This window comes from Alligator mississippiensis, chromosome 1 (assembly GCF_030867095.1).
Source record: "Alligator mississippiensis isolate rAllMis1 chromosome 1, rAllMis1, whole genome shotgun sequence".
Taxonomy (NCBI): domain Eukaryota; kingdom Metazoa; phylum Chordata; order Crocodylia; family Alligatoridae; genus Alligator; species Alligator mississippiensis.
The window spans coordinates 206,590,144-206,612,825 of record NC_081824.1 but is presented as its reverse complement, the minus strand read 5'-3'; the positions used below and the strand labels follow the sequence as shown (position 1 = coordinate 206,612,825).

The 22,682-nt window shown below is 42.0% G+C and overlaps 1 protein-coding gene across 1 annotated transcript in view; it reads right to left on the bottom strand.

The window, feature by feature from the left end:
• Positions 1 to 22,682, bottom strand: part of SPTBN1 (spectrin beta, non-erythrocytic 1) — a 200,417-nt gene that overhangs the window by 132,754 nt on the left and 44,981 nt on the right. Inside the window, exon 2 of the mRNA XM_006274441.4 lies at positions 8,468 to 8,663. Within this exon, the coding sequence (XP_006274503.1) occupies positions 8,468 to 8,615 (148 nt within the window). The 5' untranslated portion in view covers positions 8,616 to 8,663. The remainder of the gene's footprint in view (positions 1 to 8,467; positions 8,664 to 22,682) is intronic.

The window sequence follows — 22,682 nt, the reverse complement described above, 5'->3', positions numbered from 1 at the left end:
CAGCTTCATGTAAGCTATATCCCAAAGAAGCTAAGAAAATAAAGCTTCTTTTGTTTCATAAACTATGAAAGTATTACTCTTTTGAGCCTTACAGGGGAGTCTCAGGCCTTCTAACTAGTCAAGGAGACATAAGAGACCAAGTTTAAAAACGTAAATGTGGAGAAAAGTGACCAAGTTTAAACAAGCAATTTTTAAAAATTGTAATAGTTCTTTAATCACATTCAGTTTAAAAAATGGAGTGACGTGCTTTTCTTCACCCAACTCAAAAGAATGTCTTAACCTTTAAGCTACTGTATGCATCAGCACAAGGTGTCTAGACAAAAAAAAGTAGCAAAAAACAATTCTGACCTTCCAAATAAAGCTTTCTGAAGAGCCCTATCAGCAAAGGTGGTCTATAGCAAATCTTGTTAGTTAACTGTCCTCAGTAAAAGAAATATAATGCTAGAGGATTCTTGAACACTAAACCCTTGTGGACTATTAGAGAGCGGTTAGAATTACCAGGTCTTCTTGCTATACCTTCCAAAGAACCTTAAAAGACATGGATAGGTGAAAGATGATTTACAAAGCAAGGATCAGTTGCTCCCTTCTCATATCAGCTACAGGGTGCCTTAGACATGACTGGAAGAAAATCTGAGCGTATATTTCTTCATATCTACTCTCTCATTGAAAACAGATTTTCCAATATTATTCTTTTACCTACTAGATGAATTGTTCTCCTGACATCTGGCTATGAACCAAAAATTACCTTCCCAATTTATTTTTCTACCTTAGTATAATAGTACTTAGGGTCGGAAGGGACCTAAACAGATCATCAGGTCCGACCCCCTGCCCCGGGCAGGAACAGGTGCCAGGATCATATCACCTCAGCCAAATATCTGTCCAGCCTCCTCTTGAAGATCCCCAAGGTAGGAGCGGGTACCACCTCCCTTGGGAGCCCATTCCAGAGCCTAGCAGCCCTAACTCTGAAGTAATGTCTCCTGATGTCCAGCTTGAACCTTCTAACACTTTGTGGCTGTTATTCCTAATAACCCCAGGTGGTGCCCAGGGGAACAGAGACTCCCCCAGTTCCCGCTGGTCCTTCCTGGTGAGTTTGTAAACAGCCACCAGATCCCCTCTCAGCTGTCTTCTTGCAGAAGCTGAATAGGTTCAGGCCCTTTAGCCTGTCTTCATAGGGCTTGCCCTGCTGCGCCCTGACCATGCGAGTGGCCCTCCTCTGGACCCTCTCAATGCTAGCCACATCCCTCTTGAAGTATGGTGTCCAGAACTGGACGCAGTACTCCAACTGCAGCCTGACCAATGCTGCATAGAGGGGAAGGTTCACCTCCCTGGACCTGCTTGTGATGCATCTGTAGATGCACGACAAGGTGCCGTTAGCCTTACTGACTGCTTCCTCACATTGGCAGCTCATGTTCATCGCATAAACATGGTACCTTCTGAACCAATTGTTTATCTTTGGTCTTTTATATTAGACATACCACTTTAACAAAGGCAGCTAGATTTCAGGAGAAAGATACCTATTCCTTCACAATCTTTCAGGGTGTAGTTTTAAATTGTGGTCACCACCCACAGAACTTACTTGTTGACTATTAAAAATAATTCCTGCCTTACCCAACAGGGGGGTTTTGGGGTTGGTTTTTTTTTTACATTGGAGAGACCTACCCTTGAACAACAATCAAATTGAGTTCAAAAGAAGACAGAGAATCAAGAAGTTTCAACTTCATCAAAAGGTATGTGTTACAACACACTGTATGATGTAGATAAATGGCTTTTACACCAGCAGGAGTACTCATACTGGGAAAACTGTGTACAAAGCCCAACGAACTCAGTGGAAAGCCTCCTGTTAACTTGAGTGGTCAGTGGATCAGAACATTGAAAGATTCTGGATGGGCAAAGAAAGAAGACCTAATATATTTCACTTCTCTTTCAAGCCTCTATTGTGATAGAAATTACATTCTCTGCCACCACCGACTCTTCATACCCATCACTGGAGATGGGGCCCAGGCCATTTAGGGCTGGGCTATATACCTAAGAGAATGCCTTCTTTTCTTTTGTTGCGTTGCGATCTGAGAGCAAATTCCATCTGTGCACCAAGTTCATTCAACAAAAACACATGGACAGTCATCTTCAGTCATTGCTTCTCAGCTTTGGATCTCCCTCCTCCTTAAGCCCCATCATAGCCCAAGCCTGGACATTTTACAGAAGCACTGTTAGACATTCTTATTTGGGTAGACTTTTAGCAGGTACAGTTAAGATTTGGGGTACTGATTAAGGAATAGTTTCATCATTTACCATTTTATTTAATATTGTCTCAATTTTTATGACTTGACTTTTTTTTGCAAGCTGCTCTGAGTCAGAGCAGGAAAAGCATCCATCCTGGTATGCTTGGCCATAAAAAGGGCCTGGTATGGGCTATGATCCTTGCCATCTTTCCTCCTCTTTATCATGTCCTGCAGCAATGGCAATGACTGACTCAGCCAACAGACCTGCTAATCAGTAAATATACCCTCTGCAAACACCGCAGAAACGCATCTGCCAGTAAGAATTAAATGGGGTTAATATTTACTAGATTAAAAGTGGTGGCACAGCTGGCCAGATTTACAGATTCCTGGATTTTAAAGCTTGATGAGATCTTCAGGAGCATGTACTCTGATCTCCTTCCTTCACATCTGGGCCACTGCTGCTTGCCCTTTATGATTCTCTGGGGCCCATTCTATCCCAGGCTCTGGGTAGGGATTATTCAAGTTCCCCAACTCCTAGGGTTACCATACATCTGGGTTTTCGTAGACATGTCCTCTTTTTTGGCCCCCTGTCTGGGCAGGTTTTGAATTAAAATGTGAGCAAATGTCCAGGATTTTGTTCTGCCTCTTCTTTCCCAGGCTGGCTGTTTAGGGCTGGGAGCAGCAGGCAAGGTGTGCATGTGTGTGTGAGGGGCACTGGCAGGCCCGGGCGAGGGGGCCGGGGGGGGGGGGGGGGGGGCCAGGGGAGGTCAGGGGGCTGCGAACCAGGAGTGAGGGACAGAGGCAGGGTGCCGCCCCCTACAATCCTATGCCCCTCACCCGTGTTCCCTCTCCCAAGTGTCCTCCTTTTTGATACTGAAAGTATGGTAACCCTACCAACTCCTTTTTCAAAGTAAAAGCGAGCTCTGTGCAGCAGGCACTCTTTGACAATGCATTCAGTCAGCACTGTTGTGCCATAAACATATAAACATTCACCATGATAGAGCAGGACAAACTGTTAATAGGTACTGTCACAAAAACATTTCTGGGCATGTGGGAAACAAGTGGTTAGGACATCTATACGCTTGTTTTGTCCCACCACAAATCTTTTTGAGTTGCCACAAGGCAATGTCTGTTTGCAGTCTCAGCAACTCATGCATTTGGCTCAATACCTTGTGGCTAAGCTGGAGTATGTGTGTCAGAAGAAGAGTCCACTTTGATTTCAAAATGCCAAAGGATAGAGATTCCCCTGCATTCCCTTGTATTTGGCTGTAATGGTTAATTACCTAAGATGTTAAGAATTTGAAGCTGCATATGTGCCTTGGGAGATTGGAAGACAGCCCAAGAGGCAGAGGGGCAGAAGATGCATATCAGTTGCTGTCTGCAGTACTAGTTCAGACAGTAACTATAATCTTAAATTTGAAATAAAAATGTCTCTTTCCCCCCTCTTTTCGCGTTAAGAGGAGGATTTTATGGAATGCTGAAGCAGTGAAGACATTGAGCCAGCATGCTGTGTCACAAGGTACTCACAATGCCAACAGTAACACACAAGAGTCAAATACGAAAATTACAGTTGTACAGAATGGCTATAAAACCTATAAAATTCAACTGCAGGTGAATAGTTAAATATAGCTCTATATCAAGTCTACATCAAGGCTCTCCTCTTTTAAACTGGTGCCTTTTTAGGTTACCTAAATAATTTAAGCACTTCTCTTGTATTATATATCCTTTAAGTGATTGTTTCACGTTTATTATTTATTGCTCAAATGGGAAGCAATCTAGCTCCCATAGAAGTCAACAGGACAGCTGATTTCAGTAGCTGGATCAACAATCTATCTCCTGCCAGTGTTGCTTGCAAAAGAAACACTATTGTATTTAATGAAGAGAAGTAAAATATCAAGAGGATCTTAACTTGGTAACAGTAAGGTGCTATTTAACCTTGAGTCATGTCAACTTTTAAAGGGCTCTTGGCTTGATTCTGATCTCACTTTACAAAGGCTTCATTACTGATGTTGTATCACTGATGTGAGTGGAGTTACTGCTAACCTGTACAGCAGCAGAATCAGGCCTCCTATTTTGATTTTTAATTTAGTAAAAAGGAACCTCATCATATTAGGTCAGACATTTTGCTCATGATTCCAAATTCGCATTGGATTGATGCAGGTCTCTTGAAAACAGAAACATTTAAAGACATTTAGATTAGTCTCCAATTCTTCAGCCCTTCCCAGAATATTCTACTTTATTAAACAGGATAAGTGACATGAGAAAGACCAACAAGGTCTGACCTATATTTACCTACACTGACAATTCTGTTCACCTGCCACACTGCTACAAGCCTAATCCTATGCAATGCTTGCAATCTTTGTAAACCCTCCACTCCCCCTGACTTCATTAAGAGGAGCATGGAAGCTCAGCACATCACTGGCCTAACTCAAAAGTCCAGTCAGCTGCATGATAGCAGGTAGCATTCCTGCCTCACGAATGTTAATTTAATAAGGAAACGGTATAAAATAAATCACAATTATTTTCTTTATCATTGTTCTTATAATCCAAGTTTCAGTAACCAGAAAGCTCTATATATTCTGAGGTTGTTTTCCCTGCTCGCAGTGTCCCACATGACTGAGGCATTTTGTTCAGAGATCAAGAATGTGGGCATGCTACCATGGGATTCGGGAAATCATTTACAGAGTGCATAAAAATTACTTTGCAGTACAGTGCCACAGATAGGATAGGACATGACATCATCTCCTTGCTACTCAAACGTACTTGGTTAATGTGCAGCTTCTAACACATACCAAACAAAGGAAGATCAAGTCAAATACCATCTGAATGTTGAGCAGAATGCTGTTAGACAGGGCATGGCAAATACATTAAGAAAGGTTACTTCTTTAGATAAATTTAACACCTTTGTCATAACTCAGTACCAGAAATGATAGAGCTTTTCTGCACTTAAAGATACTTTCAGTAATTTAAAGCTTGTATTTTTAAACCCTGCCAAGAGAATGGCTTGCAAAACAGAAACATTTATGGTGTCCCTTAAATTCCTTTAGGATCTAGAAATTAGTCATGTTGGCAATATTATAAGTTTTATAATCACAAATCAAAGCAACTTGAATATTATGCCAAAATTTTAAAAAGAACTTGTGTGGTTCATAGCTGATTTGTACAACTCAAGAAGTTTTGATTTTGAGATTTATTTTGATAGCAGACTACACAAAATATTGCTTTAAACACAATCAAAAAATGGTCTTGTAGATGAGAAGGGCATGTTAATAGCACACCAGAGACCACCTGCCTTGGAAGAAATTTAAACTCTGGGTTATGAGTTGCATTTCAAAACAGTTTATTCAGAAAGTCAGTAAGAAAACTAAATATGACTATGAGAGAGGCAGAGATTTTTGTGGGAGATATGTTTTATTGAACCAACTGCACGGTTGGGATAGACTTAGACATATTTTTAATGTAAAGCATTTTTCATCAGGTCTGAAAGAAGCAGCAGACACAACAACAATTAAAAACAGTGTGGAGTTCAGTGAAACTGGAGAAGAGAAAAATTCTCAGGGATAACAGATGAACAATTAAAGATAGCTTGATTAGTGGGAGATCAAGACCTTTCAAAAGCTAAGAGCGTCATTATTACCTGTACTGTGAAGAAGAATTTTCAAGAATCAGGTAGATCATAATATGTCATAAAGTCAATATCAGTGTTTGATCCTTGGTTCTTACAAACCAAACACACATTTGCGTCACGGGGGGGGGGGGGGGGGGGGCGCGTAAATCTTAAACCAGGTTCCACCATTTTTAAACCAGTCTATGTGGGCTGAAACGTTGTTTTCTGTTACGGGTATAGACTGTTTTCCAGTCACTTACACTGGTAAAAATGTAATGTCTGTACCTTGTCTTAGTATCCACACAGCTTATGGATTTTTGTTCCCAGGATCACCTTTTGAAGCAACTGGTACATTTCCCTTTAGCACAAGGGTAGTAAGATCAGAAAGGGAATGGTTGTTCTGAGAAAAATGTGCTCCTACTGGGGTCTGTATATCACTGTCCTTTCTATTTTTTCTGTAAGAGTTCATTCTGGTGTGTAGTTGCTGTTTAGTTTCACCCACGTGGTTACCATGAGGGCATTTGGTACACAGTATCAGATGTACAGTATCACATTTTGGGAAAGGCCTGGATTCTGCTGGGTTCACTGTGGAGGGTGATGTAGCAGTGGAGAGGTGTTGACAGATTTTGCATCTATGGTTAAGGCAAGGCTGCACTCCATTTGATGCCTGCTGACCAGTAAGGAGTCTGCTTCTCATCATGAGTGGGACAGGTTTAGGGGGCTGTTTGAAAACCAGGAGTAGAAGGGCTGGAAATATTTATCTCAAGGTCTGATCCTTATTGAGTATAGGCTGCAATTGTTTGATGATTCTTCTAATTGGTTCAAATGTGGGGTGGTAGGTGACCACCACGGGTGTGCGGTCACAGGGCAGAAGGGTAGGGGATGCTTTTTGTATTGTAGCAGGTATCCAGGTGGCTCTTTCAAAGATATTGTCTATTTCTCTACTGGAGTGTCCTAGTGATGATGGAACAGTTACCATTACACCCTCAGTTCAGAAATTCCCCATTGCCTAAGAGAACCTGCTAGGTGCATTTGGATAAACAAACTGAATAGAAACAGATACTGCTGTCAGTTGCATTTACGTCAATCTGGAGCAATTCTACTGACTTCACAAAGTTACTGTTGTTTCACAATGATTTAACCAAGAGGAAATCTGTTTTTTATGCCATAAATCCTTACTTCTAAACTTACGAGCCTCTCTTCCATATTATTTTGAATTGCAATATATATGTCTACACCCAGGTGAAGAACGTAGGATATCTTCCATCAAGGTGTGTGAAGACTCAGCTCAAAAAAATAAGGCAATGCATCATCTAAACACATCTTCAATATAATGATGAGAAGTTCATCATATTTATACATATTCAACATCTATACACATCCATAAGCATTCAACAGACAGCACAATTTTGCAAATTAATTACACTAATACAGACAGACTGAGCTAACTCCCTGGTCCCTCCTTTTGAACAAAATTGAAAGTTTAAAGATTAAAGTTCCCAGGCAACCTTTCTAGAACAAGGTCTAAACTCCAACAAGGATTTAGGGTCACTCACCACCAACTTCAGCTGACAAGTCAGGTCCTAGAATAGATATTGTTAACAGGCACTACTGGGTCTCTTTTTTTCTATACTGTGAATGAATACGATGAGAGAGAAAATAGGCCAGAACAGACCAAAAAGGAAATGATTCAGCCTACCATACCATTTTATTATGGCCTACCATGTCTTTTTTATTCCAAAGACAGTATGGTAAACAAGTACAGTAGCTACTAATCCTTATCCATGTTACATCATCAATATTGTAAAAATAGAGGAATTATATAAAAAAACCCCTATTATTATCTTGTTATCATCAGTGAACAAAGCATATAAAATAAAGCCAGGCTGGGACCCACCAGCACTTTAAGAAAGAATGAACAGGGCTCAAACCTATCTATATTTTATTTACTTCCATGGCATGCTACTGAAATAAACAGGCTTCTTTATTCAAGTCATAGAGGCCTACACTGCAAGTATTCTCCTTCAAAAATATTACATATAAAGTACAGAGTACCCCTCCAGTCTATTAAGGGTTTTTGTCTAAGATCTTAGTCCTTTCAGGCTTGTTGGGTGTTTCTTTTAACATAAGCAAATATATGCAAAACTGAAGGGGGCACATTTTAAAATGATTTTAACCTAAACTTATCTGAAAAAGACTGAACTGAAACCTACACACACAGACACACACACACACACACACAATCTTTTAAGAAAAAAAAAATCAACTCTCTCCCTCCCTCTGTGTATTCCAAGCCCTTCTTGGGAGGGAAGTCTGATATCTGGACTTTTCAAAATATAATAAATAAGGAAGTCTCTGCGACTATAGGTTTGATTCTGTTAATAACTGCTCCCTCTAGTGTCTCACCGGAATCAGGAGGAGTAACGTATCTCAATAGGAATGGAGCACTTTGCACCACCAGGCTCTACTTGACTTTGGCAAAATTTCAGGTTTAGTTATAACAAGATTTCAAAGATATATATTGTTTTGCAATAGCATGCCAAGCATTAACTAACTCATAGCATCAGGTATGGAAATCTAGTGAATGGAAATCTTTTTTTGTCACCCAACTACAATGAAGTCTCATCACTTGAATCCTTACCTGCTAAGGCCTTAATACGAGATCTCTCAAAGAGTCGCGCAGAGCTATTCTCGTTGTCCCAGTCATCAACATCCCACCGGTTGTTAACATCACTGTACTGCTGTTGTATTTCGATATTGTCATAGTCTGTTGCTACTGTCGTCGTCATCTTGAACACTCTAACCCGTCCTCAGCATCAGCTTCTCCTTAAAAAGTTCTGTTGAAAGGAAAAAAAAACAACAGACAAAGTCAGGGCTTTTGGTTTAAAAACAAACAAAAACAAAAACACAAACAAACAAACAAACAAACAGAAAAACCACAATTTCATAAGCATCAGAAATAGCCCCTGTAGATTTCAGAAGACACAAAAGCTTCCCAGTCCAGAAACACAGCAAAACATTTCTTTCCTGGAACATCATAAATAAGGTACTGCTTTCCTGAAAGAATTTTACGATTCCACGCATGACAGTAGCTCTACTGGCCGTGTACTTGCAGAACCCTCATACCTCACTACATATAAAGAGAATGTGCATCTGCCAAATGGTACAATAAAGACACAACAATGGCACAATTTTCAGTTTTTATTTTCATAGACACTGGTCTGCATGACATTGCTTATGAAACATGACTAAGGCATGCTGACTGCAGTCAGCCCGCAAAAAGCCCTAGTGTGTGCCCATGTGCACCAAGCCACATGATGCCACCCAAGAAGGAGTGCAAGGAAGGTGTTAAATCATCTTTTTTGGGGGGGGAGGGGAGGGGAAGGGAAGGGAGGGAGGGCCAAACATCCTATTGACTGCTACATTAGCAGTATATTATTACTCACTTTGCATCAGTAACTTCTGGTTTGCCAGTATGGAACCAAAGCTCTACCCATTCTCCCCCACCTGCTTAGGGTGCAGCAGTGACTCTGCAGTGCTTGGTTACCCCAAGATGCCCACACCTAAACCGCAACAAAGTCAGTCCTTACTTATGCCTATCTTACTTATGCCCATCTACTACTATGCTGCCCAAGCCAAAACCTGACCTGATGAGCTACCCCTCATAGTACCACTGAGAAAGTGCAAGTGTAACACCTGCTTTTGATAAGGAAAAACCATTCACACAAAATACATAATATAATAATATATATCTATTATTACACGTTACTATTACACATCACACTTTACCAAGAAAAGTGCATTATCTACAAATGAAGTGTGTAGACATATGCAGAACATTTCTCCTGAACTGTGCCCAACGTGCGTGAGGCAATGAATAAACATGCAAAAAATCAAAAAGAAGGGTAAAAGGCAATGCACAATTCCCTTGCTAAGGCACTGACAGTGATAAAATCTATATGCATGAAAATATGAAAAAAGAAGGGACAAAAAAGCCAATGCAAATAGGATATCAGGATTACAAACAGGGTATCAGAATTATATCAGGCTAGGAAGCCTTAATAATTACTCAATAAACTCTCTAGTTTTATGACTTCATCACCACTACTCCATCAATTTCTATAACCCATTGCATTACACCAGTAACAAAATAGCAAGCCAATTACTATTCCAAGCCTAAAGTCCTCCCTCGGCACTATAGGTTTTAAATTCAATGGATGTTTACCTTAGTAAGGAGTGCACTGCCAGGGCCAGCAGTTTAAACTAATAATTCAATAGGCAAGAGTTGACTGAGATGAAGTTTACATATTTTAGGCTTATTGTGACATTACAAAAGCATCATTAAATGTCCACAGATTTATAGGACAGAATTTACAGGGCTTTAGGACAACACAGAGTTTGACTATCATTATTGCCATATCATTTTCACACAGTAAAGGATTCCAAATAACACAGCAGTCAGGAAAGAAATACTTAAAACCTACAGCCAATGGTCAATACAGTAAAAACCCTCTATGAACCCTCCAGGGACAAAACTGAAGCCAATGCCTTCAGACTGGCCTAGCTATCTGGTGCCACCTACTGGCAATTGAAAAGGGAATGCAGTATCACAGCAAGCATGCAAAGGATGATTACGGCTCTACTGGGAAGTCAGATTGTAAAATCTCCCAAAATATTTTTGAGGATATATGGATGGTTTTACCAGACCCAGAATCATTCCTTCAAGTTTTGACATTTTGCAAGCTTACAAAATCCATTTCACAGAAAAATATATTTACCTTTACTGTTCTGGAAATTAGACGCATTAACTTTCCAGACAACTGTGCTAGGATAAAATGTCTCTTTCATTTTCCATTATCACACACTACAGGTTTCCTCCTGTGTTTACTTGCAAAAGTAATCCCTTTATTTTACAAAAAAGGCAAGGACACCCCATTTAAATCTGTTGTATAAGAAACTATTATTGGAGAGTGTTTGCAAGCTATTCAACCTTTGTAAAAGGTGGGAAGGAATCTGTTTAGATATAGAGTACACTGAAACGGAATGGGCATGTCTATACATGCATTAACACACTTTAGTTAATGTGCATGAAATCAAGTACCTCCACTGTTAGGGCGCATCTACACATGCACACTATCCTATTTTAATGTGCATTAAAGCATCATTTAAAAAAAGTGTGCTATTTAATTAACGTGCTATTTAGTTACTACACATTAAAGTAGGTTAATGCATACTAAGTATCACTTAAAAAGGGTGTTCTTTAGTTCATAGATTTCATAGACATTAGGGCTAGAAGGGACCTTGAAAGATCATCGAGTCTAGCCCACTGCCCAAAGGGCAGGAAGTCAGCTGGGGTCATAGGATCCCAGCAAGATAAGCATCCAATTTACTCTTGAAGGTGATCAATGTAGGTGCTTGAACCACTTCCGATGGCAGGTGGGATGGGGAAGCATGATGCTGCTGCAAGCCCCACGCTGCCTTGGTGAGGCACCCCCTGCCTGCCCAACAGTAATGGGGATGGTGGCATGAAGGGCACCTTGCCGTGGTGGCACGGAGCTCGCAGCAGTGGCACCTGGCCTCACTGTGCTGCCATGCTGGGTCCTGCCCCCGGGGGGGGCAGCAGGGGGGGGAACCCAGACCCTACAGCCCACACCTGCCCTGCACACAAATCTGGGAGTGAATGTAGTGGCTGGGAACTGGCCCCCATGGCCAAGCCCGCAGCTCTCCCCATCCTCCCAGGCTCTGCTCCAGCTACGGCACCCATGGTGGACAGAGAGAGGGAGCTAAGCTCCATACTCCACACCACAGCAGCCCCCGCCTCTCATGGGCAGCAGCCAGGGCTTGGGTGCTGCTGTGGAGGGGAGGGGGCTGTGGTCTCTGGCCCCATAGCCCTAGCAGCTGGGCCTCCCCTCCCCTGGGCAGGGCTGGGGTAAGTGAGGGGCACTGGCAGGGTCCAGGGGGCTGTGGGTGGGGAGTGAGGGGTACTAGTTGTGGGGGGCTGTGGCTTATGAGTGAGGGGCAATGGCACTGGCAGGTCACCAGCATATCAGGGCTGCTCAGTGCCACAAAGCAGTGGGGAGGGGGACAGCTGCAGCTGGACCCACATCCTGGGGAGCAAAGGGGGCAGGGGGAGCTCTGATTTTCCATGATATAAAACCCAAAATCAAACACCAAAATGTATAAGTATTTAGAATGTATTTTATGATAGTAATTGAGGAACTGGTAGGCTTGCAAATTGCTTTAAAATTGTAAATATATCAATAAAACATTGTGTTCAACTGATACCTATAATATATAGCAGCTGAGGGATAGCCAGCAGGGGTTTGTTGTGGGTAGGTCTTGCTTGACCAATCTCATTTCCTTCTATGACCAGGTGACCTATCATTTGGACAAGGGAGAAGAGATTGATGTCATATATCTTGACTTCAAAAAAGCCTTTGATCTGGTATCCCACGATCACCTCTTGGCGAAACTGGCCAATTGTGGCCTTGGGTCCACCACGATCCACTGGCTGGGGAAGTGGCGCCGTGGTCAGACCCAGAGGGTAGTAACTGACAGATGTCAATCATCATGCTGCCCTGTGACCAGTGGGATCCCCCAAGGCTCTGTCCTTGGACCCATATTGTTCAACATCTTCATTAATGATGTGGACACTGGAGTCGGAAGCAGACTGGCTAAGTTCGTTGATGACACCAAACTTTGGGACAAAGCATCCACACCAGAAGACAGGAGGGTGATCCAGGCTGACCTGGAAAGGCTCAGCAAATGGGCAGATGAGAGTCTGATGGTGTTTAACACTGAAAAATGCAAGGTTCTCCACCTTGGGAGGAAAAGCCTGCAGCATCCTCATAGGCTCAGCAGTGCTACACTGGTTAGCACTATGCATGAAAGGGACTTGGGGGTCATCACTGACCACAAGATGAACATGAGCCTGCAATGTGATGCTGCGGCTAGTAAAGCGACCAAAACACTGGCTTGCATCCATAGATGCTTCTCAAGCAAATCCCGGGACACCATTGTCCTCTTGTACTCGGCCTTGGTGAGGCTGCAGCTGGAGTACTGCGTCCAGTTTTGGGCTCCACAATTCAAAAAGGATGTGGAGAAGCTTGAGAGAGTCCAGAGAAGAGCCACGTGCATGATCAGAGGTCAGGAAAACAGACCTTACGACGACAGGCTGAGAGCCATGGGGATCTTTAGCCTAGAAAAGCGCGGGCTCAGGGGTGATCTGGTGGCCACCTACAAGTTCATCAGGGGTGACCACCAGTATCTGGGGGGACGTTTGTTCACCAGAGCGCCCCAAGGGATGACGAGGTCGAACGGTTAATGCACATTAAGATAGGTAAATGCACATTTTATTAGTACCTCACAATGGAAGTACTAGATTTATTGCACATTAACTAAAGCATGGTAATGCACGTGTAGACATGCCCTTAGAGCATTTATACACATGCTCCAGGAGTACGGATGAAGGGGGCCACTTTAATTAAAAGCATCCAGAGCATCTCATGTATCAGTGTCCCTACGCTTTAAACTGGCAGCAGGGGTGCTTTACCTAAAGCTCATTGAACAAAGCTTTAGAAGTTTAGATAAAATGTCTCTGCTGCCATTTTTGTACCATAGAGTAGCTGATACACGAGAAATGGGAGGCTGCTAGAGCGTGGTAGTTGCCACACTCCAGCAGACTTGATTAATTGAGTCTGCTCTGACTTGCTAGTATTTCAGCACATTGAAGCAGCCTCCCTGCTTGTGTACAGGGCATTTTTACACATGCTCTGGGACCCATACGGCATTTTTACATGTGCTTTGGGACATGGCACCAACACTTTAATTAGAGAGCTGCGCTAATTAAAAATGCCCATGCCTCACATGCATCAGTGTCCCCGCATGTCCCTAAGCTGAAAAAAAGGCAGCAGGGCACTTTGAACTAAAGCTCATTGAACTTGTTTATTTCAAAGTGCCTCGCTGCCATTTTTTCAGCATGGGGATGCACAGGGATGCTGATATACATGACATGGAAGGCTGCCAGAGCGCATCAATTTCCATGCTCCAGCAGACTCAATTAATTGAGTTTACTTTGACTCACTGGATTTCCAGCGCATTGGAGCAGGCTCTCTGCACATTTATACCTTAGGTACTAGGAAAATAAGCATTAGCCTGTCTTAATGCACATTAACTAAAGAGCATGTTTTTTAAGTGACACTTTATGCGCATTATCCTATTTTAATACGCGTTATCTAAATAGCACAGCTTTTCAGTGACACTGTAACGCACATTAAAGCGCACTTGTGGATGCACCCACTGAAACAATTTGTTCTAGAAAGACCTTTTAAAAATTATGTTCCTACATTTTATATTTTTGAACTAACAATTTCCAGTAGGAAACTCTGAAAATGGATCTCTCTCAGCTTGAGAAACTTAAAAGCTATTTCTACTACAACCCATAAGCAGGTGGACACATGGAAGAATGATGACAAAAAAGAAAGATAAGGCATAACATCATATGGCAAGAATGCAGTAATAATTGGAAACTAATTCTGATGTCACTTATGGCCTGATTCAAAACCAAACAAATGATTCCCACTGACTTTAGCAGGCTTTAGATCAAGCTTATACAACAAACACAAATCACAGCTAAACCTACTGAAGTCAGAGTCTGATTATACCAAGGTAACTATGACTAGTAAGCTGGGGCAAAATCTTTTACATAGCATCAATTTAAAGCACGTCTCAGCTACACTGGCCCAGGTCTCTCGGATACAAAACTGGAGCCTAATTGTCTCATTCCTGGCAGAGTTCTCAGAACCAGAACCCTTTCCCCAAAGGTCATAAACACATTTTTTTTAAAGCAGCAATTCTAAACAGAGAAATAAAAACAGTGAACTTGAGCGACTCAACTTAATTCCACACTAATCTACCATACGTTTTCAGGGCTAGGATACTGAATCTATTTTTGTATCCTCTGTAAAACTATCTATGTAGTTTAAATTCTGAATGATTTTCTAACACCTAATGTGTATCCTTCATGCTCCCATGTTCTCCTTTTTAATTAATTGAGCCTAATATATTCCTGGTGAAGTTGTTCTAAGACTGAGTTGGGTCCATTATCTCAAACCTTCTTGACTGGACAGTCTGCATCTTCCTTCTGCTCCCATATGGTTGATGTACAAAACAGGCTTTTTTTAAAGATGCATTTAACTCACAGAAAGCACTCTTTCTGGCATGCAGACTTAGTAACATAGGGCCAGGTAGAAATGCACACAGAGGAAAGAGATGGCAGAGAAAAAAATTAAGCACCTTACAGAAAAGGTGATCCACAGATACTTCTCAAGTAAATCTCAGGATGTCATCCTCCCGCTGTACTTGGCCTTGGTGAGGCCGCAGCTGGAGTACTGCATCCAGTTCTGGGCTCCACAATTCAAGAAGGATGTCGAGAAGCTTGAGAAAGTCCAGAGGAGAGCCACGTACATGATCAGAGGGCAAGAGAACAGGCCTTATGAAGAGAGGCTGAGAGCCACGGGACTCTTCAGCCTGGAAAAGCACAGGCTCGGGGGGACCAGGTGGCTGCTTATAAGTACATAAGGGGTGTACATCAGGACCTGGGAGAATGTCTCTTCACCAGAGCGCCCCAAGAAAAGTCAAGCACCAATGGTCATAAACTTCTCCAAGACCATTTTAGGCTGGACATAAGAAAAATTTCTTTACTGTCCAAGCCCCCAGGACCTTGAATAGACTCCCTCCAGAACTGGTGTAGGCACCTACTCTGGACTCATTCAAGAAACAATTGGATGCTTATCTTGCTGGGATCCTTGGACCCTAGCTGACCTCCTGCCCCTGGGGCAGGGGGCTGGACTTGATGATCTTTGAGGTCCCTTCCAGCCCTAACGTCTATGAAATCTATGAAAAGCTCTCTGGTGCCACAGCAGAAGTTTTAGTTTGGATACAGTCTAGAACAATTGTTTCTCACCTGCTTCAATTTCAAGACACAACTAATTTGGCAGCCATTAGCTCTTTAAAATACTACTATGGGGGGAAAAAAAAGCTTTAAAAACACCTACAAATAATCAGAGTGGTCTTCTCATTTTCCTTGTATATTTTTGTGCAAGCAACTGTGTTTCCAGTTGCAGCCCAGGTCCAGCACTAAACGATTAGTGATTCTAGGGAAGGAAGCTAACTAGGAGAGTGAGGTGGAGTTTGTGTGTTTTTTACACTCAGATGCACTCTAACATTCCTAAACTATAAGTTCTATTTCTAAAAGATATCAGTCCCTATTCAAAAACTGGAAACACAAGTATTTGTCACTTGTATTTAAAAGAGAAATATATTTGAAAATACTTTTGGAGTTTTGGAAGTATGAGTTTATCAATAATTTTACACATAACATGACCAATCACTCATAATAATAGTCGAACATTTAACAGACACATGCTGAAAAGGCTTAAAATATATATTTCAATGCCAGCATGTTATTGTTACTAGGCTTCCGCTTGACCATTTCAATTACTCAGCTCTCCACAGCTTGATGATTTCAGCAAGTGCTTTGTGAGCATAGAGTTGCACGATTGAACTATATTGTCAGCATAAAACAGGAGGCAGTTGTATTGTTTATCATTAGCTTACTGCAGCACTCTCCAATCATGTGTAAAGTATGTCTGGTAAAATGGTCACATAAAATCGTTACAAGGTATATGGCAGTGGAGCTCAACCTTTGACAGTGATAGGCAGGATGCCTGCAACCCAGCTGCACTGTGGGCCACCACTCCCCTTTGGTAGGGAAGGAGAGAAGGGAGAGACAGAGAGAGCTTACCTGCCAGCTGCAATGGGGATCAGCACAGTGCAGGACAGGGAAGGGGATGTACCAGACCCAGCAGCTTGTTCTCAAATCCCCACATTGCAGGCTGGATCCAGTCACTTTTGGGGCTGGATCTAGTTGATCTAATAAAAGATAACACCTCTTCCACGAGTTTTGATTCCTTTTGCCTCCAGACCAATACGGCTACAACCTGGATACCAGATATGCTAGGAAGTGCTTTAACATAAGAAAGATTTTGCGCAAGCAGATAATATGACCTCCCTAAACAGCCTAGCATTAAACTGAAATACCAATCTAGCAAAGCAATGCACTTTATTAAGAGCAGAACAGAATCAATTTAGTTCTCAAATATCACTCATATCCTTACTACACAGAACTTCAGAAGTATACCTCCACACACACATAATATGATAAATAAAAGTACTCTGAGAGCAAGACTTAACAGAGACCTTGGCTCTATGCCTCCTCAAGATGGAAAGTGTGTCATTTTTATGCTACTGCTACTTGTAGTGCATACATTGGTGATACATAACTTCTAGGGACAATGCTCAAGTCCTCTCCATGGGGTCTGGGAAAGGAATAGGAGGTGGACACAGGGGTTTCCCACCTGCCTCATGCCCTGCACACCCCTATGTTAGAGCTATGCTCTTGTCAAGTTTTAGAGGCAAAATAGGAGATATCAAGGAGGACACCCTGGTCCTACCAAAGTCAAAAGTTTTACACTGCCTTCCACATGACTATGATTTCATCCCCAATATTCAGTTTTGCTCCTTTTAGTATTAACATTTGCAGCTAGATTGATGAGTACTAGAAACATAACTGAAATGAATCACATTATCAAACTGGAATCAGTTCTACATGTGTAGTATCCCTAAGGATTTTCTCCCCACATCTTCTACAGAAGTTGCTTTTCTATTTTACTGTCTGTGGCAGGGGCACAAGCAGGGGCAGGTGGGTGAGGCCCGCTCAACAACACCCCTTCCCAGGAGCATTAGAGACATGGCACAGTGTATATACCCTTAAACAGTGATCAAATGTACCAATTAAAAGTTCACAAAAGAGGCAGAAGTTCTGCCTGACTTCAGACTAACGTGGATAAGCCCCTCTCAGAGTTAACAGAAGTCAGGCATCTGTTTACCACATATCTAGCATGTATTAGAAGAGTTGCATTTCAGAGAATGCAATCAAGATTTACACAACTTGCAAAAGAGCATTTTCATTTACAAAACTTACTTGCTCTTGTTCATTTAACAACATTCAGATATTCATACATCATTAATGCATTCCCCACTCAAAATAACGATTTAAGTATACAACAGGTTCAAAGTAAAACTGTATTTTTACAATATGCATGACTTTCTAGTTTTCCATCTGATGGCAAACTAGGAAAATGATGCAGAACTGCCAAAGAGCCTAAAATATACAGCTTCACATCTGAGATACTGAATCCTGACTATAATTTGCAAAAAATTATTGAATTTTTATCACTTCCTCCCTTAATGATCAAATGTAACATTACCATCTCTTCGCCAGCTTTCACATAAGTATCAAAAAAATTTCACCAGAATATTAAAAATAAATAAAAAAATAAAAAATAAAAAAATCAAGCCATTTCATTTCAAGGCATTCTTTAAAATATATTGTATAAACATTTTTCTTTTCCTGGCATTATCTTCAAAAAGAATAAACGGCTTATAAAACAAAATCAACTACCAGGAAGAGCATGTCTCTCATATCATTTTCAAAAGCAGTTTCTTAGGGTCAGCCCTTTGTATTTATTTCCATAAATAAACTGGATTCTGCTGTATTTGTTTTTCAAAAAACAGAATATAAGTAATTTTATTCAGACCATCTGAAGAAAGAATTCATTTTTTAAAAATACTGGTTACTGGTGGTAATTTAGATTGTTGTATTTAAATAGGACGAGGATTATAGCCACTATAATTCTGTCAAAACCACATCTCAATTTACTTCCTAATACTTCTATTTGCCTTGACAAAATAATATTTACTTTAAGAAGTTATTATTCCTTTGTAAAATGCCCTAAGCTATAGCCAGTTTCAGGTTGCTCTTACTACCTGAGGATCTACCAAGAGATTTTCTGATGTTATGATCCAGTTAACTGTATTTTGAACATCAATCCCAAATGGTCTCATTACTTATGTAAATAGAATACTCCCTGGTTAACACACTACTCAACCTATTGTATTTGCCTGACACACTTTAAATAAACTATGTAGGCTTGTACAGTTGAAAGCACTGGTAATAAAATACAGAGACTTCCTCCTCTAGGTTACCAGAACAAATGTGGCCAAGATCAGCTACGACCTTTAGAGTACCATGGTACCATAATACAATATGGTAACATAAGAATATTATTGTCCAGACAATGAGTGTCTATCATTTTTCTACACATCAGGTGTATGTGATACAGAAACTAGTATCACAACTAGCCTCCTTTTTTTGGCAGCCTCCTTAGAGAGGCCAGGTGCTGGCTGTGCTTAGAGAATCCTCTATCCTCTTTTCCTCACAAGACGGCCATCTGGGGCAGTATGGACAAGCGTATTCTCCCACTCTCCAGGCTAATCCTCTTCTGCTGATAAACAAAAGGCTTGAACCTCAGGGCTTGTCAGTCCAGTTCTTTAGCAATCCATTCAGCTTACAAATTTTAATTAAAAAAAAGACGACAGAAAATCTAATTTAATAGTAATTAAAATTCACGTGGGCATTGATTAAAATTCAGGTCCCTTCATCTAAGAAAAGCAAAACAGATGCTGAGGTTGCTTTTAAAGGTGCCACTTCCAAAGACCAATTTCTGCTTCTGCAGGAAGCATACAATTTGTCTGGTTCCAAACTTCTACTTTAGGAGGAAGTTAAGGTTGCAAGCAGATCCTATATTAACCTAAAAACAAGTTACAGATTGTAAAACCATTAAACAGGACAAAAATCTATTTCTGTTTGTGCATCTAAATCAGGGGTGGGTAAAATACAGCCCAGGAGCCGAATCCAGCCCACTAACAGATTTGATCCAGCCCATGGGTGGATGGCCACTAACTCACTGGATCTGGCCTGCGGGTAACTGGCAGCCACTACATAGTACCAGGTGGGCAGGACTGCTTCTGCCCAGCACCATCAGCCCTTGATGCATCAGCTGTGGACATGGGCAGGGCTTCCACCACAGGGGCAGGTGGTGGAATTCCGGAGCCCCGATGCAGAACCTGCTGGCAGCATCCACAGCTGACGCTGCTGCCCTCCCAGCATAAGTGAAAGCTCCCAACCGGAGCCCCCACCTGCAACTTGCCAGCAGACAGGAGCTTCTGCAGCACTGGGCGGACAATAATGTCAGCTATGACACTGCTGGCAGGTTCTGTGTTGGGGCTCCAGAACCTACTGGCTGCACCCACAGCTGATGCCACCATCTGCCCACTGTGGATGAAGTCCCAATATGGATCCACAGCTAAGTTTCATGGCTTCTGGCAAACTACAACTCTGGCTGGGGTCTGGAAGGAGGGAGGGGGGGGAAGAGACAAAAAAGAAGAGAGTAGAGAAAAAAGAAGAGGCCCTCCCTCGACAGGTCTCCAAAACTCATTAAGTAGCCCTCCAACCAAATAACTTCCCACCCCTGACTTAAATAGTAATTTTCTAGCCACATACCTTGGTATTTTTGTTCCTGCCTCCACTCTGTGAACCCAGAAGCATGTGTGCATGAGCTACGCACAATAGGCTAACAACTGTCTAGGTACATGCATGGTTATATACACATGTACCTCAATGTAAATCCAGGATAAAACAATGAGGGAGTGGGGCAAACAGTGAAAGAGAAGGGCCCTCTTATTTTACCACCAATAGCTAAATGCTTAGGGAACTTTCCCAGGAAACAGGAGATCAAGATTTTAGTTGCCACCCCCCAGCCAGTGGGGGTCTAAACCTGCATCTATTTGACCATACAGCACTGTGCCATAACCAAACCAACGGTTCTGCATTAAGCAGTCCCCTCTCTCCAGTTTCCTTTTTGAAGCTGAGCCACTGCACCTTGCATTTAACAGTCACTGGACAAAACAGATGGCAAGCAAGGCATTAGGGAAGTTTCTGCCTCACCAGAAACAAGCACCAAGAACATCACTTACTTGGCTAGAAAATGGTCACTTTAGACACAAAAAGGGATACACAACCTTAGGACCACAACCTGGCAGTTAAACATCTATACACTATCTCATGCATCTGAAAACTTTGAAAACCAACCCTAAAAAATTCAGCTGCATGTCCAACATCATCATTCCACTGCTTTTCTATACTGACACACTTGCCATATTAACTTTGAACAGGCTAGTCACCCCTCTACTTTCTCATTCAATCCAAAATAAACTGCAGAGCAGCCTATAAACTGTGAATATGTTTCTCAGTTGAAAGTGAGGACTTCTCCTTCTCCCATGGTACACTGTTTGGATACCACAACACCTTGTATATCTAGATCTACTGATGATGCAGAAGGCACCACTCATCATATGCTTGACATAGGGGATGGAGGCAAGGTCTTCTTTCTCTCTATGGCACAGACGCTACATTTTCTCCCATTCACCTCTTAGTGAATGTTAGTCAGAAACTTTATGATTCAGGGACAGACAAGAGATCAGCATGTGGATCACAGATATTTATGTAATGGCTTGTTTGTCAAACAGTCCTGAAAACCACCCCCTCCCTGATACAGACAGGAAGGGTGTGTACAGGCCATAAACATCACACAGCTCATGTTCCCACGTAATTGGAGCCTATACTCCAGGTTTCAAAACACAAACGTTTCAAAACCAGGAAAATCTGGAGTTAAATGGCTTTGTTCCTGCCTCCCCAGAATACATCACTCTAGGTGGGGTGCTGATAAGCATTAAAAATAACTGTAGAAAAAATTCTGTACAATTTACTGTAAACAAAACTGTAGCACACAATGTACTTGTAACCCACAGATTTTTCAAGATTGTAGTTTCAAGACACCTGTGATCAATTTGGCTAAGTACAGACAGTCAAAAAGCCTGAGGCTGAATTGATTCAGTCTTTGCAGGTTAGTCTAAGCTGCAAAGATTGAACCAATAAGCAAATGAACAGACGTTCACTTTTAATTCAGGAAATGCAGCTGCATGCCTGCAGTGGCTCAGGCCAGAAGCCAAGGGGCACTAGGGCATGGCTCTCTAGCACATAGCCAGCATGGGCTGTGTTCACTTTCTCTTTCTGCTGCCCCCAAGGTTTCTAGGATTTACAGTCCACAGTCACAGCAGCAGGACTCCGCAGCATTGCTCATCACTTCCTCTTCCTGTTTCCAGGTGCCTCTGGGAATTGTAGTCTACAGTCACAGCCAGCAAGGCAGAGCAGCTCCATACTTGGGGGAAGGGAAGTTTAACCACCCTCCCTGGCCTCAGACCCCAGCAGGGGTCTGTCTGGAGGAGTGAGGGGCAGGGGCCAGTGAGCCAGCCCTCACTGCTCCAGCTTGGGAGCAGAAGGGTGGGGCCAGCCCTGCTCTATGGAGCAGACAGTACAGCCCAGGGCTGCAAAATGCTGGGATGCTGCAGGACTGTAATTTAACTTGAGCCAGGAAAGGGTCTGTAAAAGAAGTTCCATAAACCGGTTTGACCCAAATCAGTTGTCTGATACTTCTTTCAACCAGGTTGATCTTAAACCAGTTTTAGCCATTTTGAAACTGGTTTATGTACACTGAACTTTTATTCTGTTACAGGTTTAAACCAGTTTCTGATCATTTTAAACAGATTTGTGTGTAATTTCTGTCCCTAGCCTTTGTGTAGAGCAGTGTTTCCCAAACAGTGTGCCATCAGAAATGAACAGGTATGCCGTGGAATTTTCCCATGGCAATGGGATACAACAGGTATGAGGATGGGGAATGCCTTAACAGGTGTGCCACAAAATATTTTTATTAATGTAAGTCTGCCTTGGGCTGGAAAAGGTTGGGAAACACTAGTGTAGAGTATGGGGCAAAAGTTCAAACTGTCATAGCAAATACAGCATCTAAAACTCATCTCGCAGCCTTCCTAATCTAGAG